Genomic DNA, 17,948 nt, shown 5'->3' with positions numbered 1-17,948 from the left:
CTGATACATTCTATTAGTGGCTTCCATTTTTTTTTTTAAAGGATGGTTGGTTATTGTTAACCAGCACTATCGGTGTCCCTGGAGCCTGCGAAACACGTTGGACAGCTTTCAGTCACTCTGGTATTATGTTGCAGCTGGGGGGTCAGAACTAACTGTGGACTTAAAGAAAATTGTTCATATATTTACTGTGTTGGTCCTTTCAGGGAATGGAATTTTACCTGTAGTAGGTCTAGAGTCCTATCAGAATGAATTTTGTGTTGTTTGCAGTGAAAAAAAAAAAGTCCATTAATTCTGTGACTTTTAGTTACGTATCTTGAAGTTTGCTTTAATGTGTGAAAGTGCGCCCCTCCACTGTGTCTAAGTGTGGATATATATGTGCACATGCCCACACACAGGCTTTGTTTACAGATGTGAAGATCTCAGTACGTGGCTAGCTTCTTGGTCTCTACAGCCTGTTCTCAGTGATCCCAAACCCTTTCAGTGGAGAATCGAATCCAAAACTATGAGCCAAGTGGTAACTACAAATGAGGCTGTGTAACCCTCAGTTCAAGCTCACAGTCCCAGGTGATCTCCTCCCCCCTGCATGTTGCCCTCTATGTGATGAGAGCTGTCATTCAATGGATGTTGACTTTGTGTCAGATTTAGTATTTAAGCTCTTGACCTGTACGATCTCATTGACGCCATAGGATAACCCCTGGCAGTCAGTATTATTACTCCCATCAGCCCCATGAGGAAGCCAAGCTATAGAGGGTTATTTGTCCACAGTCACATAGATGTTAGTGGGGACATAATCCCAGGTTTGCCTGCCTCCAAGGTCAGTGGATTTCCTGTGTGGGAACACTGAGGCAGCACAGAGACAGATGAAGGAAGATGTTCAGAGCAGGGTATGCTTGTTTGAGAGGATGTGTGTGTGTTGTTTAGTTTTAAAAGATAAACAGCAGTAGCTGCAGCTTTCTCTGCCCTGGTGAGGTAGAAACATAAGAGCTTGTACCCTGCTGTTCAATGTAAAGGTATGAAATAAATCACAATTTCTGTGCCTTAGTTTCCTCATCTGTAAGATGACGTTACCAGTATCTGTTTAACCTACACTATATAAACATCACATGCATAGAGGGTTACATAAGGTGATGGGAATAAAAGGATGATTAAGTACCGTACACACGTAAGGAATTACCAGCCAGGATGTCCCAGCCCCTACCCACGATGAACTTTTAAAACTCATTTCTTGAGATGAAAATTGATGTTGCTGCAGATTTAGTTGAACAGATTCCTTAAAAGGATTTAGTTCTGGGGGCACCTGGCTGGCTCAGTGTTGCATGCATGGTAGAGCATGTGACTCTTGATCTCCGGGTCATGAGTTCAAGCTCCATGTTGGATGTAGAGCCTACCTTTAAAAAAAAAAAAAAAAAAAAAAAAAGATTTGGTTCTGCTTTTTCCTTCATTTACTCATGTAACTAACTTTTTTAAAAAATTATTTTTATTAACATATAATGTATTATTTGCCCCAGGGGCACAGGTCTGTGGATCATCAGTCTTACACAAATCACAGCACTCACCATAGCACATAGCCTCCCCAGTGTCCATCCCCCAGCTACCCTATCCCTACCCTGCCCCCCGCCCCCGCAACCCTCAGTTTGTTTTGTGAGATTAAGAGTCTCTTATGGTTTGTCTTCCTCCCAATCCCATCTTGTTTCATTTTTTCCTTCCTTATCCCCCAAACTCCCCACTCTGCCTCTCAAATTCCTCCTATCAGAGAGATCATATGATCATGCAACCAACTTTTATTGAGTACTTATTATATGCCAAGCATTGGTATTGGTGCTGGAGGTTTAACAGTGACTCAGACTTGCTCACAGGCTGTTCAAGACATTTTTCGGTTAGGATTGTCCGTCATCCAAGCACATGCTAACTGACCACGTGTGAAGTGAACAGGGTCAAATTCTGTCTGTGGCTGCCAAGACTAATGTGTGTGAAGAAATCTCTGGACAGATGGGACATCCAGACCCTGGTGTGACTTTGCATCTTTCCTGTACAGGGATGAGGAAGGCTCACACTGAAGCAGGGGTGAAGCTGTTTCTCCAGAAACCCAAGGCGTGCACAGCGTGTGGCTCTCTGGGCTCGTGTTGTCATCTGCCCCAAATTAAGAGGTCCCTAGCCAGTTCTTTTAAACCAGAACTGCCCATGTAGTTTTTTAAACTCCCCAAAATGAAAAAAAAAAAAAAAAAAAAAAAAGCATTTTCCTCTGAGCTCACCAATAAATAATAATAAATAATAAACTTTAGTCTGTTTTGATGACATTTAGTATATGTGCTGCCTAACCGAGCACCATTTTAGAGACATTTAAATTGTGTGTTCTGCAAAATTTCACCTTGCACTTTATTTATTTATTTTGATGTTTAAGTTGAACACACACCTGGTCCTATAAACATCTGGAAGAGGGGCAAGTTTACTCAGTTCAATGAGTGTTGGCTAAGCATTTCTGAAGATAGGCATTGTGGAAAGATCAGAACACACACACTCAAGTCCGACAGAAATAATCAAAACAACAATAACACAACTTACAGATGTGTTAGATGCTACCCCTCCTTTTTGGGTGCTTTTGGGGCAAGTACTGATTGACAGTGCAGTGAAGGAAACCCTTGAGAGCATCTGTCTACTTCCCCAGGGAGGATGGGCAGATGAGAAGTCTGAGGCCTGGAAAAGTACCAGAGGCAAAGTCTGAGTGTTGGTTAGAGACCTTGTTTTAACAGCATTCTGTGTTTTCTGATGGCAAACGTGTGCCCCCTTCCCCTCCCGCTCCCCTGCTGCCCCGTACGTATACATGAATAAACACACACCAGTTTGGGAAGGCTACCAACTAGTACTCTAGTAACCAGTAAAATATGTAATTTGGGGTCGTGAGAGGGGACAGAATTTGCTGGGGAGAAGGAGGAGGAGAATGAATATCTGTTTCCCAAAGTTGGGATCTGAACTATTGTCTAAAACATCAGACAACGCAGACAAATCAAAGCAGAATCAGGGCAGCAGAGGTTAACTTGTGGGTGATTTATAGCTTAATGGAAACCAGAGCCTCATCATGCTTGGGCTGCACATTTTAAAGCAGTAGAATGAAGGCAAACTCAAATGCCAGTCCCAGAGCTTCCCCAACAGCAGCTGTCGCTGTGGGTGGACTTGGCTGTGCGTCTCAGGTCACGGGTGTGTTCTTGCATTTGTGTGTCACTGTCACTTAGCACATGGTGACAACTGCAGAGCATCCCAGACTCACCGCAGCGACCGTCTCTGCCTCGGGTCACTGGGAGAGTCAGAGCTTCGGAATCAACACGCAGACTTGCATCCGCTTTTCATTTTAATTGTGCTTGAAGCCTTGAACGTCTCCAGCTGCACACATGTTAGAAGGGAAGATCTTCAGAAATTAAGCGGTGGTGCTCTGAAGGAGGGCTCCATACAGGTTTCCTCTGCTGTGCAAAAGGTCTCCTAGGAAACCTTTCATAAGCCAAAGTGATGTAAAGCAAAGAAGCCATTGCCGTTGGTTTATATGGGAAACATTTTTTCGCATTCCTGGATCTCAAAAAGAACCCCTCTAAAGCTTTTCCGATACCTTAGAACCCATCTTGTTAATGGATATGCAAATCAGAATAAAGCACAGATGCTCACAGACACAGTTCAGAGCTGTGGAGCCTGATGCAGAGTGAGCTCCCAGGGAAGGAAGCTGGGGGGGCGCTGTTCTCACCGCTCAGGTGCATGCTACCTCTCCAACGCCTAGCAGCAAAACAAACACCACTATTTCCTGTTTTTGCCTTTTCTCTTAAAAGTGAAAAAAATCCTCTAGATTTCTGCTGGTTATCAAAAGCAGGTACGAGTGTAGGTCTTTTGTGAAAGCAAAGTGGCATAACATGAATTTTCAAAAAGCAGGGGATTCCTGTAATTCCAAATAGCCAGTAGGACAGGCCAGCGGCAGGAGAGGATTCAGGCCCCGTGAGGGAAGGAAATCACCAGCAGGACAGCTTTGGTGGGTGGCAGCTGGGAGCCTTTATGGCCCCAGGCTGCGCACAGAAAGGCAGGGGTTCTGGGGCACCTGGGTGGCTCAGAGGGTTAGAGCCTCTGCCTTCGGCTCAGGTTATGATCTCAGGGTCCTGGGATGGAGCCCCGCATTGGGCTCTCTGCTCAGCGGGGAGCCTACTTCCCTTTCTCTCTCTCTCTCTGCCTACCTCTTTGCTTACTTGAAAAAAAAAAAAAGAAAGGAAGAAAGGCAGGGCTTCTAAGGGCCCGGTCTCTGGAGCCTTCTGCTGCCAGGGAAAAGAATTCCTCTTCCTCTTCCCCCTCCTGCTGCTCCATCTTTGCTGATTACATTGGGTTCTTCCGGTGGTTTTTAAAGAGCTTTTGAGAAGCTGTAATGTGATCAGCTTCTGGGCTTATTCCAGACGATGAGGCTGTTCATCGCTTTGTCTCCAGGTTGCTTGCCTGGGACATGCATCTTCATCCTCCCCAGGCCAGGAGGTCTGAAGAAAGAAGGAGGGGAAAGTTCCAGATAGGTCAAGGCCTTGAGTATGTAATGGACACATATGCTAGTTGGCAAATCTAAAGGATATAAAGTAGATCTGTTTCTCAGTTCCATCCCCTCCCCAGAAACAACTGTTGCCTTTCTGTCTGTTCCTGTAAAGAGATTCTATTCACATATAGAGGCGCCCAGCTGGCTTAGTCAGTAGAGCTGTGACTCTGGATCGTGGGGTCGTGAGTTCAAGCCCCATGTTGGGAGTAGAGTTTACTTAAAAATGCATGTATATAAATGCTTATGCATACTGTATATATAGACTTATGTATATGTACATATATAGTACACATGTATTTAGTGAACTGTCCTCTTTACATGATGGTAGCGTACTATACATTTCATTCCCTTCCATACTGGTTTTCATTGATCTTAGGAATTGTTCCAGGATAGGACATGCACAGCTGCCACATTCTTTCTTAATAGCTAAAGAATGTTTGTTCTATTGCTTAGCTGGATCATTATTAGTCTCTTGTTATTGGACATTTTGGCTATACAATCTTGCCATCCCAACAATACTTAACTGAGTATCCTAGAACATACATCTTTGGCACATGTGCTGATTTACCTATTGAATCGGTTTGCAGAAGTAAAATTACTAGGCCAAATGGTATATCCTTTTAGTATTTATAAAAATCGCCAAGTTGCCCTCCTAGCCACGATTTATTCCCATACAGCTTCCCTGAATGCATACCCCTGCCTGCTTTGCCCCGTCTCCATCCCCATCTAGGCTGCCTCAGAGCCCATCTGTTGTAGGGAAGGAGGTTTAGGGTTTGATATGAACCCAAGTGTTTTGAAAGGTCATCCATGGGTATTGGCAATTACAAATCACAGAAAAGTCTACGTCAAACTGTCTTAAATAGAAAAAAAAAATTTAAGGTGAAAAAATTTATTGGCACGTATAACTCAAGTCTAGAGTCAAATTTGGACCAGGCATACGTGCCTCCAAGAGGGGCTGTGGTGTTGTCGTACAACTCCAGGGGGCGCACCCACATTGTGTTAGGAAACAGTGTGAGGCAGCCCCCTGGAATTGGTGGCTATGTACAGGGCACAGCTGAAGTCATGAGGAGGTGGTCTCTCTCCGCTTCTGAACGCTGTGTTTGCTTGGAGTTTGCTTTGTTCTCAGGACGGCCTTTTCCTTTTTTTTTTTTTTTTTTTAAGATTTTTATTTATTTATTTGACAGAGATCACAAGTAGGCAGAGAGGCAGGCGGGGGAGCAGGCTCCCTGCTGAGCAGAAAGCCTGATGTGCGGCTCGATCCCAGGACCCTGAGCCAAATGCAGAGGCTTAACCCACTGAGCCACCCAGGCGCCACAAGCAGTGGCCCTGGAAGCTCCGCATCTCTGTTTTTTCAGCAACTTTATGTAACCTGAGAACCAAGAGCGCCCCCTTCTCTGAAGATACAGCAGAAGTCCCACAGATGAGCCTCTCAGACCTGGTGTGGGTCAGCTGCTCATCCCACACAACTAATCACTTCTAGGAATATCTTTCGGTTTGCTTACCCATCATCCATTCCCTGTTCTTCTGGTCATAGCATCTCGACTGACTTTCTTCCCCCACTCTCAGCCCTCCAGCGGTGCGCACACTCCTGTCAAAAGTTCAGAAATAACAGAAGCAAAACCAGTGAATCACCGAAGTGATAACTGGTAAAAGTTTGTTGTGCCCACACCAAAAAGACAGTTTGCAAACCGGGAGCACTGAAACCAAAGCATGGAGTGAGGCCCAGGGGGCTATTGTTATAAAGCAGCTTATATAGTGAGAAAGCAATGACTTTATTCTTCACAGTGATTGGTTATAATACTAGAGTTTTCTTTTCTTTTCTTTTCTTTTAAATTTTATTTATTTGAGAGAGCACACAAGCATGAGTCAAGGGTAGAGGCAGAGGGAGAGGGAGAAGCAGGCTCCGCACAGAGCAGGGAGCCTGATGCAGGGCTCAATGCCAGGACCCCCAAATCATGACCTGAGCCGAAGGCAGATGCTTCATCATCTGAGCCATCCAGGAGCCCCTATTTATTTATTTATTTATTAGAGAGAGCGGGTACCGTGCAAGGGCTGGAGGGAGAGCAGAGGGAGAGGGACAAGGAGACTCTGCTGAATGTGGAGCCTGATGTGGGGCTCCATCCCACGACCCTGAGATCATGACCTGAGCCGAAATCAAGAGTCAGATGCTCAACTGACTGAGTCACCCTTGTGCTCCAATATTTTCTTTTATTTTTATTTATTTGAGAGAGGGCTCAGGAGCAGGGGAGGGGCAGAGGCAGAGGGAAGGGGAGAAGCAGACTCCCCCTTGAATGCAGAGCCCAACTACAAGGGTGGGGGTGTGTGTGTGTGTGTGTGCTTAATCCCAGGAGGCTGAGATCCTGACCTGAGCCAAAGTCAGATGCTTAACTGACTGAGCCATCCAGGCATGTTCCAGGATTTTCTTAAATGAATTGAACAGCGGTTACTTGTTATCAAGTCTGGGAAATAGTTTAAGTTTTGCTAATGATTTCCAGAAACAAGCCAGACATGTCTCAGGTCAAGTTAGCCTTACAAAATAAGTTAAATTAAGCTTCGTTTGAATGACTGAACAGGTCTTGTCTGCTCAGGGAATTTTCAGGGCTGGTCTCCATTTGCTGCTGGTTTTAAACACTACGCAGGCACCCATCCTGTGAATAGCCAACACAATTCTGATTTTCAGATTGAAAACCACCACTAACCATCTGCAGGCTAGCTGAGTGCTTCTCAGACTGAAGAAAGGGATGCAAATGTACATATAGCCCACCTGGGGATCCTGTGTTAAAGCAGTTTCTAACTCAGATCCTGAGGAGGAGCCTGAAATTCTGCATTTTAGGTGATGCTGAAGCTACTGGTCCAGGCAGGGGGGAGGGGATATCCATGAGCAGTGATCAGTGCCCGTCAGTGACCTCTCCAGGTTCCTTGTATTCTAATGATTTTGAGATTTCATAGCATACACAGAAGAATGTGAAACCAACAAAATCCCCACAAGCAATCGATTTCAGTTTGTCTCCATTTCATGAAACAAAGAGAAGCCCCCTCTTTGATTGCATTTATCAAAAAAAAAAAAAAGTATTGTTAAAACATTCATTCAGTTTGGAAGTACATTTCTATTGCTTGGCTTGGTGGAGTGGGGGGAGGAAGCCTTTGCTGAATTGTTCCTAAAGAATTGCACTTTTGACCAATATTGGCAGGAAAATAACTTTTCCCTCTGGGGACTACAAGCTCTCTGTTGTCTTAGAAAAAAAAAAGCCTGCTGCTGCTTTCACCATCAAGCCAGTGACTTATTACTGCTTTGCCCAAGGAACCAATTTGCCCTGGCAGACACGAAGGCTTTATGTATTTAGTTATCCCATCATAGCTGCGTGGCCTGCTACCAAATTCTGAGGACAATATACTATTTTCTTGGAAATAACAAAAGCAATCTCTCTACTCTTTAGGTTTTCTTTTAAATAAATACTTTTCTCATCAGCTCTCAGAACCAGTATTTCAGTCCTGGGCTACCTTGAATAGCGCTAAATATTTTCTTTGCCCTAATTCAGGTCAGGTATTAAATAGACCCTCACTCCCACCCCTCAGCCCCACTTCTGAATCAGAAAAATGATTTCTTTTGCAAAGCAATTTCATGCCTTGTTATCCCCAATATGTCCCTAAAATGGCATTACCAGAAAGTCCCTGTTCCTTTCAGAGATTGGAAGGGGAAGAGTGATTTCTAAAACAGGCTCAGCAGGGGTGCCTGGGTGGCTCAGTGGGTTAAGCCTCTGCCTTTGGCTCAGGTCATGGTCCCAGGGTCCCACATCAGGTCTCTGCTCCACAGGAAACCTGCTTCCCTCTCTCTGTCTCTATGTCTCTCTGCCTACTTGTGATCTCTGTCTGTCAAGTAAATAAATAAAATCTTAAAAAACATAAAAAATAAAAGGGGCTTAGCAAACCCATGACACTGCCCACTTGGTATCTCCATGCTTTGTGCAGCTTTGTGGTGGCATTTGCTTTTAACCATGCCTCCTGTTAAGGGAAGTTCTAGCCTCAAAACATTTGTGTCATTATGCAAATATGGGTTAATGAATCGATTGAACAAAATACACTGTGATTGAGAGTTCGGCTGCTTTCATCAGAAAATAACATACAGCTGGATTTTTCTTCTTCTTCTTCTTCTTCTTCTTCTTTTTTTTTTTTTTGGTGCATCCTCACTCTCTTTCATTACACAGATAAGGCATTTACCAGAATGCTAGTCTAAAGAATTCTTCAGAATTCTCATCTTACCCTTTATTATTGCTATAATGTTACGTAAAGCCAGTCCCATCTGTGAGCTTGGAAAACAACTTTAAGACTTTAAGTATTAAAAGGTAGCATCTCCTTTATAAATACTGATCCTCTATAAATAATGTGATGTCCACATTCGCCTTTTGAGATTAATATAATCCAACCCCTAAAGTGTAATTAACTTAAAATACCCAAGAAAGGGGGTGTTCAGTCTTGGTTCTCTGAATCTGTAACTGACTGACTGAGTGCCAGAGTTGCCCTTAGATGATGCCCAAACTGGCAAGTCATGCATTAGCACCTTCCACTTTGAAGGTGGGATAGAAGGGAGAAGGTCATTTATGACAGCAAGGGGTCATCTTTATTTGTTACCAAGGCAAATAGCAGGACAGGGAAGATTCTGGGCTTCGCTAACTGGCTGAATGTCATTTTTCTAGCAACTCTTTATTGAACGCTTGCTGTGTTCTAAGTCCTGAGGGTAGGTTCTGGGTAAAGAGTGATGAGTTCTGACCTCATGGAGGTATCTAAAATGATCCATCTGATTTCTCTGGGCTTTACTTGAAAAACAAGGCTAGTTCTGAACCTCACAGATGATATGATATGATATGATAAACACATTTATGAAAGTATAAATTGTTAAACAACCATAGAGTTCTTTAGGTCAGCGTGGTTACAGAGCCTCAGCACTGTCCTTAACCTTGAAATTGTCTAGGTCAGCTATTGTGCTTATTTTCTCCTTTCATGAAATTTTCTCAAATGGCATGCCCTTTGCCCTTTATCTTTTTGTGACAGTTGCATTTTCCTCTCCAAAGATGATCTCATTTTCCTGATTCTTGATGACCACCAGTTTGTCTGTCTGTCTTTCTTTGTTTCAGATTTTATTCATTGACTTGAGAGAGAGGGGGAGAAAACACAAGCAGGGAGAAGAGGGAGAAGCAGGTTCCCTACGAGCAGGGAACCCAGCGTGGGGCTCAGGCCCAGGACCCTGGGATCATGACCTGAGCTGAAGGCAGACCCTTAACTGACTGAATCACCCAGGCGCCCCTGAGTGCCAGCTTCTTATCTGCTTTGCAAAACATTCTTTGAAAGGAGGGGCCTCCTAAGAAGTTTCATTGGCATTTGATATGAATTCAGAAAGAGAAAAATGACTATTCATAGAAGCTCAGGGAAAAAAAATTTCTCTATTATATATACAATTAAAAAAAGATACTTAAAATAACACCCCAGAATACAGTTATCATGAGACATCTCTGTCATTTCCTAGAGTTAGAAGTAGAGAACAATCTTGGAGTTGGGCGAGGAGCCAGCTTTGTCGTTTGTGGATAGGAATGATAGGGGTCCCGCTGTGCAGGAGGGAGCGGGCTGGGAGGGGCCTTCTCGGGATCATGCTGGGGCAGCTGAGCCTTGGAAGCATGAGGGGAAAGTTTCTGAGAAAGGCTTTCTTTGCAGTACATGTAAGGAGAGGATCTCACTCTTGTGTTTAAAGACCCCTGTTCTGTGACTGAGTCTCCCGGGGGACAGAATTTTGGTTCTTTGCAGAAATTTTATGTATCCTCTGTTAATTGAGGGAGTCTTTCTTCCAGTATCCAGTTCTGATGTCCAGGCTAATACGTGTTTCTCTGTCTCCCTCTGATCTGTGTCCCCCACCTCGGCATCTTTCTTCCACCCACGACCCCTCCATTCCACATACGTGATTTATTCACTAAGTGTGAAGGCACAGCAAACCTCAAACCTGGGCCCCTAAAGAAACATTTTAGAGGGTCTGGTTTCATACTTTGTAAATTTTGCACTTAACAGAAGGGCTGCTTCTTTTCTCCATCCTGTGACCAAAAAAATGAGGCTGCTTGGTGGCTAGTAAGCACCATGGTATCATACAGGGTTAGCCAGAGTTTTCTGTAAAGGGCCAGATAATAATATATTTTAAGCTTCCTGGGCGACACAGTCTACCGCAACTACTGAACTTGGCCATTGTGTCGTGAAAGCGGCTATAGGCAATCCATGAGCAAGGAGCATAATCACTGCTTGAAATTTGAATCTCAGGTTAGTTTTACGTGTCCTAAATATTACTCTTTTTTTTTTTTTTTTTTTTTTTTAAAGATTTTATTTATTTATTTGTCAGGCATAGAGGGAGAGTGAGCGAGTGAGCACAGGCAGACAGAGGCAGAGGGAGAAGCAGGCTCCCTGCCGAGCAAGGAGCCCGATGCGGGACTCGATCCCAGGACGCTGGGATCATGACCTGAGCCGAAGGCAGCTGCTTAACCAACTGAGCCACCCAGGCGTCCCAATATTACTCTTTTGATTTTTTTTTTTTTTTAACCATTTGAAAACAGAAAAACCATGCTCAGCTTGTGGGCCTTATAAGCACAGGCAGTAGGTTCGATCTAGCCCACAGACCGTGGTAGTTTGCCAGCCCCTGGGGCCGAGGAGGAAATGCCGAACTAGGAGTGAGAAGCCTTACATTCCAATTTCAGTTTTATGTTTTAAGCCCTGACAGTCATTTAATGACTGACCTCCATTTCCTCATTTGCAAAATGGGTATGGAAAGGGGTGGGGGAGTAACTTTAGAATGGAGAAGCCTGGCAAACGTTACCTCAGAAAGGTGATTAGGGTTACCATCGGTGGCAAGTCATGGTGGAAGCATGTACCCCTGATTCGTGATGACAGTGGCGCTTGACGTGGCTGTCCATTACCTCAGCCTGAACGTAAGAAAAATATCAGACAAACACACAGTGAGGGACAGTCTCCAAAATACCTGACCAACATTCGTCAAAATTGTGCAGGTTATCCAAAACAAGGAAAATGTGGGGAAACACACATAAAATGTTAGGGGGATCTGGGTTGCCAGGGTACGGCAACCCTGCACAATCTTGCAATTTTGCTGTAAATAAAAAACTCTTCTGAGATGAAAAGCTGACATGTATGTATACCCTAGGAGAAATCGCCACACTTTGGTGGTTGATTAGGTGCAGAGAGCAGGGGAGAAGGAGAAATAAAGATCGTCTCCAAGTCTCCAGTCTGCGACCAGGGAAGATGGTCATACTATTGGGCAGAAATAATAAACACAGGAGAAAAATCAGAAAAAGGAGAGAGAACTTGGAGGACCAGGGACACGACCTTGAATTTGAGATACTGTTTACCACTTGAAGTGACAACATATTTGGAAAGGGTTTTTGGATTTCAGAAGTTTTGTTTAAAAGGATCTTCAGCCTAGCTGTGTTTGACATTTAAGCCCCAATTTAAGAAAGAAAGATTAACTGGATTAAATAATAAAGAATAATAAAGTAGTTATTGGACTTGCTGTAAGAGGCCAGACTCCCGCTCAGAGATACATGTCTGCATGTGGATATATTCAACCTGTTGTCATTAACGTGTTGCTCAAGCCTGGAGTAGCTAGAAGCCTCTTTTATTTGCGAGAGGAATTAAAGTCATGCTGCCAAGTGGAACATTATTTATTTAAGTGACTTAGCAGCTGGGAGCAGCCCTTTTTCTGGAGCAAGAAGTGCTCATTGTGTTGACCCGCACTGGAGAGCATGTTTTGTTTACTTCAGACAAGAAGTTAAGAGCTTTGTTCCAATCATTCCTTTTTCTGTCTCGCCCTATTTATCTTTTACAGCCAGAGTTGTTTCAGAAGTGCATAGAGGCCTTTGGGGGCCTGTGATGTCTGCTGCACATTAACGATGTGTCTGGTAAAACCATGGCCCAGACCCTGTACCTGCCGTGGGCCCTCAGTAGGCAGCTCCCAACCGAAGAAATTCTGGTGGCAGAAAATGTAGGAGAAAAATAAGCCTCACAAATAAGCAAAGATATGTAATTAAAAATACATGCCAATGAGGGGTGTCTGGCTGGCTCAGTTGGTGGCGCTGGTGACTCCTGACCTTGGGGTTGTAAGTTCGAGCCCCACATCGGGTGTGGAGATGACTTAAAAAATAAAATTTAAAAAATTATATATGTGCCAATGAGATGATAAAGACAGTGAAGAAATGGGAGATTCCTGTGCTGGCAAGGGTATGGGGAAGAGCACTCTGGTGGAAATGTGAGTTGATGTGATCTTTCAGGAGAAAAGTTTGAAGTCTACATTCCAGACTTTCAAATATTTATATTCTTGGTTCCAGTATATTCCACTTCTAAGAGAGGCTGTCCTAAGGAAATCCTGGAACAGGCATGTAAAGATACCTGTGAATTATGATCATCCAAAATAGTGAAACACTGGATATAATATCTAACCGTAGAGTTAATAATTTTAACATTGTAGATACAGCTATTATAATATAAAGACTCGCATTATTAAGTTTCTGAAGAAACACATTTCAAAATGAATTTATAGTCCCTTTTACATAAAAATATATGTGTGCATTTGGGTTTCTCGAATAACACACTAACACTTAAATGCCTTTAGAATGTAGATGCAAATAAAAATATTTTAAAGTCTAAACCAAAATGTAGACTCTCCATGCCAAATTCTGAGTGGCATAAACTATCTTTATCTCGTAAGTTACTACTATTTGTAGAACCTAAAACATGTTCCCGTCATCACTCATACTCTCCTTCTAAATAATCCTGACTTTCTGAAATAAAAGTCACAGCTCCTCCTAAACTATCGAGTACAGGTTTTTATTCTCAGTGTGAAGATTCTAGTACTCTCTTAACCAACGAGAAGCCCATAAATAGTTACTTTTTAGTTTTATTTTATGCTACAATAGTGAAAATTCTCAAGACAGTGTTTGATGAGAAGCACTCTATAGGAGGAAACCGGGTGAAAAAAATGAGATTTCAGGAGAAAAAAAAAATCTCTTTCTTCACTTTGATTTTATTAATTTATGCCTTGCCTCTTTCCAAGTGTACTTAAAGTACCCAGATGTCCCAGTAGAATGTGTGCTGGGCATAAAAACGTGTAGACACACGTGAACAAACCAGCGGTTGGCAAGGTGGTGATGATTTATAACAAAACACCCAGTATCCCTGAATGAGAGACTGTGCCCTTAACACGTGAATGAAGTGATTCCCAATCACCTTCTTTCCCAGGCCAACAGAAAACCAGCGTGGCAGTGCCACTGAGATCAGTCAGGGCGTTGAAGAGCTTGAGAAAAAGAGCTGAGCAGGACAGGATTCCTACGTTCAGTGCAGCTTCATGTAACCATTCAGAGCCTGACAGAGTCAGAGGAGAGCGGAAGTGGGGTGCGGAGAGGGAGGAAGGTCCGCAGCTCCCCTGCTCTTTGCCAGGCACTAAGCTTCACTCCTTTAGTATGCTGCGGACACGAATATAATGTTCAGGTGGTAGTTTGGTCTCAGTATTTCTGAGTAAATCCAGGCTCTTCATGCTCCTGCATCCCGTGGATCCCTGGACCTGCCACTTCCACAGTCAGTTGCTGTTGGGTCCAGATTTCCCTCCTCCTACGTCCTTCATCCTCCTTCATCAGCCCAGGCTTAAACCCTGCGCCATAGCGGGGGTAGGGAGGGCTTGGCATTATCTGAAGAGATCTACCAGAAGCCCCCAACTTCAGAGACAGAGTGAGCAGGACTTTGTTTTCTTTTCCCTAACTCTATCTGTCTCTTTCCGAAAAAGGGTTTGAAGTGCCCAACTCTTACAACAGGATGTGTGCTGTGAGACATTTCAAAAGAGGGAGAGAACTGTAGGAATTCCGCAGAGAAGGGCAATATATAAAAAAGCAAGGTAAGGGGCGCCTGGGTGGCTCAGTGGGTTAAAGCCTCTGCCTTCAGCTCAGGTCATGATCCCAGGATCCTGGGATCGAGCCCCATGTCGGGCTCTCTGCTCCGCAGGGAGCCTGCTTCCTCCCCTATCTCTCTCTGCCTGCCTCTCTGCCTACTTGTGATTTCTCTCTGTCAAATAAATAAAATCTTAAAAAAAAAAAAAAATAAAAAAAGCAAGGTAAGACAGAGAAGAAAGGAGAGAAAGTTAAAGACTCCCTCTGATCGCTGTGTGAGGGTGAAAGATTGAGGGCAGTTGGTCATGGAGTGTGGAGCTCCTCAAGATGTTTGGTGACTAAAATCGGTGGCACGTGTGAAGGGTGAGCTCTTGGCTTTGTGGCAAGTTTGCCTCTGAGTCTTCCCGAGAATCAGGAAACCTTCTTCCTCTATGAGGACAGCTTCAAGCCAAGGTTCCTTCTGGAACCTTGAGTTCATTCCATTCCCATTATCCCCGCCATGCTTGGCTACACCTAAAATGTTGACCCCCTCATCGGCTGACATCTTCTTAGTGGACTTCTGCCCCCTCGCATCTTCCCATCACTTACCACTGTTCCAGACTTTCCTGCAAAGTTCCCAGGTAGGAGCTTCTGGACTAAGTCTGGCCCTTGGCCATGTTTTATTCGGCCTGCCACGCCACGCGTATCCCTATGTGGCACCCGCTGGCAAGAGCTAAGAGTTCCTTTCTCCATTAGTGGGAGCAAAGACCCTGCCGCTCCCTGATTTTTTCCCAAGCTTGGCTGTGTTCCATTTCTTGGTCTAGGTGGCGATCAGATGAATGTATTTAGTTTGTGAAAATTCACAGAGTACTTACTATTTTTGTATTTTTCTATGCATGTTGTTCATCTTTTTTTTTTTTTTAAGTTTTCTAATTGATTAAAAAGCAGAATCTTGATTTCCCCAGACAGACCTTATGCCGTAGACATCATTATCTTCTGTTCTTTGTAGATGAGGCTGTTCAGACCTGAAAAGGTCAAGCAGTTTGTCTGTGGTCATACAGCTGGTCCGTGACCAAACTCAGATCACACCCGGAAAGCCTATGCTCACTTCATCCCAGGAGAGTTTGCACAGCCATGAGGCTCTCTAATTCTATTCTTGGCTTCTCTGTGCTGCCACTTCAGTATCCAACCCATGAATTTCAGAGACGTGTTTACATGATTTCTTTTATGTACTCTTGTAGATTAAAGATGGCCATAAATTTTTTACAGCTCCTCCTATCGAGATGTGGGCTCCGATTCCCCTCCTTTGGAACTTGAGCCAACTTTGAGGATCTGCTTAATTAGTAGAGTGCCATGAAAATGACACTGTGTGACAGACAGGTGAACTGTAGTGAGACTTACAGCATCTGCCACGCTTTCCTTGACCACTGACTCTTCCAATCCAACTGCCATGATGTGAGGAAGCCCAAGGAGCCCTTTCGGGAGGTCCGTAGGGAAAGGAAATAAGTATGTTGGCCGGCAGTTCCCGCTGAGCTCCCAGCAGCAGCTTTCCAGCCATGTGAGTGAGCTGGCTTTGTGGGTGGGTCCTCCCGCTTCAGCTGAATGAACCCCAGTTAGTGCCGTGTGGAGCAGAGATGAGCTGTCTCCACTGAGCCCTGCCCAAATTGCAGATTTCACAAAGAAAAGAAACAGCTTTCACTGCTGAAGCCGCTAAATTGGGGGATGCTATGTTATGCAGCCATAGGTAACAGGAACACATGTCAGCTTTGCTCAAGCACTAGAAGGCAGGTTAAATGTGAGCTCAAAAAGTTTCTTGTCCTTTAATATTAATATTAGTGTAGCACAGGAAGTCTCCATTAGGAAAAACAGAACTCTAAATTCAGTCCAGCCCCAAAAATCAGTCCCAGAAACTATTTTTGCATAGTTAAGAATGTTTTTTCTTCTGTCCTCACTAAAGCAAATACCAAAGACCACCCACATTAGCGTGCATTGACTGACTAACTTGGAGTCTTCTAAGAAAAAACACATTTGCTGGTAGAATGTCAACAAAATGCTATCAGAATAATTACAGAAGCTGCATCAATGTAAAATCAGACTGCGTATGAATCTGTGAGTCACTGGGAATTAGGTACAAGAGCTGCACAGTCTAGAGTTGGTTTTTCACATTAGCTAAAAGGGCAGAAGAAGAACATCTAACATTTTAGGGGGGCAGGGGATCCCCACTCACTCAAGACATTTGCTTGGCAAATATTTTCCCAACAAGAGGGCACAATTACATAGGGTGTGTTCCACCAGGCCTGACAGACCAAGTCGAGTGATTGATGACTAGGGTGGTGTGTTTACTGCGAAGGGAAATCATGGGATTATCGTTCCCCTTGCTCCTGAGTCCTTTCCAATCTGTGCAGATGTGCTCGTGTTCTCTAGAAGATAAGCCAAGGAGGGGGAGAAATGCCCTTGACTGCATGGCTGGTGGTAAAATGCCTTTGAGAATCTTAATAGGGTTATGGCTGTTGGGGAGATACCTATTAGAAGGTTGATGGGTTTAGGAAAACTTAAGGTGGCCACAGTATGTACCTGAATAAAAAAAGCAGGTTGACAAACAGGTGGTATTATGTCAAATAATTTGTTTGATACATTAATGGCTGGATAAAAGGTAGTGAGTTTGAGGGATTTTTCAGAAAGGTTGACAGGATCTACACTGTTAGAGCAGGGTTGTTACTTAGTCTGCAGCTCTGATGAGAACACAGCCAAGACAATGTATAAACAAATGGACAGGGCCATGCGCTAATAAAACTTTATTTATGGACACGGAAAACTGAATTTTAAGTAATTTTCACATGCCGCAAAATATTTTTCTTTTGATTTTTTTTTAAACCATTTAAAAATACAAAAACCATTTTTAGCTCCCAGGCTATACAAAAACAAGCAACAGGCCAGATCTGCCTGCAGGCCATAGTGTGCTCACCCTGTTGTCATTTGGGTGGGGAAAGAAGTTGAATGATTGGGGGAGAGGAAATGGCTTGCTTCCCGCCATCTACTTTTTTTCTTTTCTTTATTTTATTTTATTTATTTATTTAAGTAATCTCTGTACCTAACATGGGGCTTGAACTCAACCACAAGATCAAGAGTTCCATGCTCTTCTGACTGAGCCAGCCAGGGACTCCACACCCTCTACTTTCTGGACTTCTGTTTTTGGAACTGTTTAGAACAAGTATTGTTTAAAACAAGTATATGAGGGGCGCCTGGGTGGCTCAGTGGGTTAAACCGCTGCCTTCGGCTCAGGTCATGGTCTCAGGGTCCTGGGATCGAGTCCCGCATCGGGCTGTCTGCTCAGCAGGGAGCCTGCTCCCTCCTCTCTCTCTCTCTCTACCTACTTGTGATCTCTCTCTGTCAAATAAATAAATAAAATCTTAAAAAAAAAAAGTATATGAGTTTTACAAAGAGAAAATTAAAGATATGTCTGTGTTAGAATCAAAGGAAAAAAAAAGTCTGTATACAAG

At 43.7% G+C, this 17,948-nt stretch overlaps 1 protein-coding gene and 1 long non-coding RNA gene across 2 annotated transcripts in view; both read left to right on the top strand.

Moving 5' to 3' along the window:
* Positions 1-12,713, top strand: part of LOC131839274 (uncharacterized) — a 61,022-nt gene extending 48,309 nt beyond the window's left edge. Inside the window, exon 3 of the long non-coding RNA XR_009356903.1 lies at positions 12,420-12,713. This is a non-coding gene — a long non-coding RNA (uncharacterized LOC131839274). The remainder of the gene's footprint in view (positions 1-12,419) is intronic.
* A 2,267-nt stretch (positions 12,714-14,980) lies between these two features.
* Positions 14,981-17,948, top strand: part of TMCC3 (transmembrane and coiled-coil domain family 3) — a 123,247-nt gene continuing 120,279 nt past the window's right edge. The window contains exon 1 of the mRNA XM_059186532.1: positions 14,981-15,089. Coding sequence (XP_059042515.1) covers positions 14,988-15,089 — 102 coding nt within the window. The 5' untranslated portion in view covers positions 14,981-14,987. The remainder of the gene's footprint in view (positions 15,090-17,948) is intronic.

This window comes from Mustela lutreola, chromosome 8, assembly GCF_030435805.1.
Source record: "Mustela lutreola isolate mMusLut2 chromosome 8, mMusLut2.pri, whole genome shotgun sequence".
NCBI classification, from domain to species: Eukaryota; Metazoa; Chordata; class Mammalia; order Carnivora; family Mustelidae; genus Mustela; species Mustela lutreola.
The sequence above is the reverse complement of the archived record's forward strand: the minus strand, read 5'-3'. Positions and strand labels throughout refer to the sequence as shown.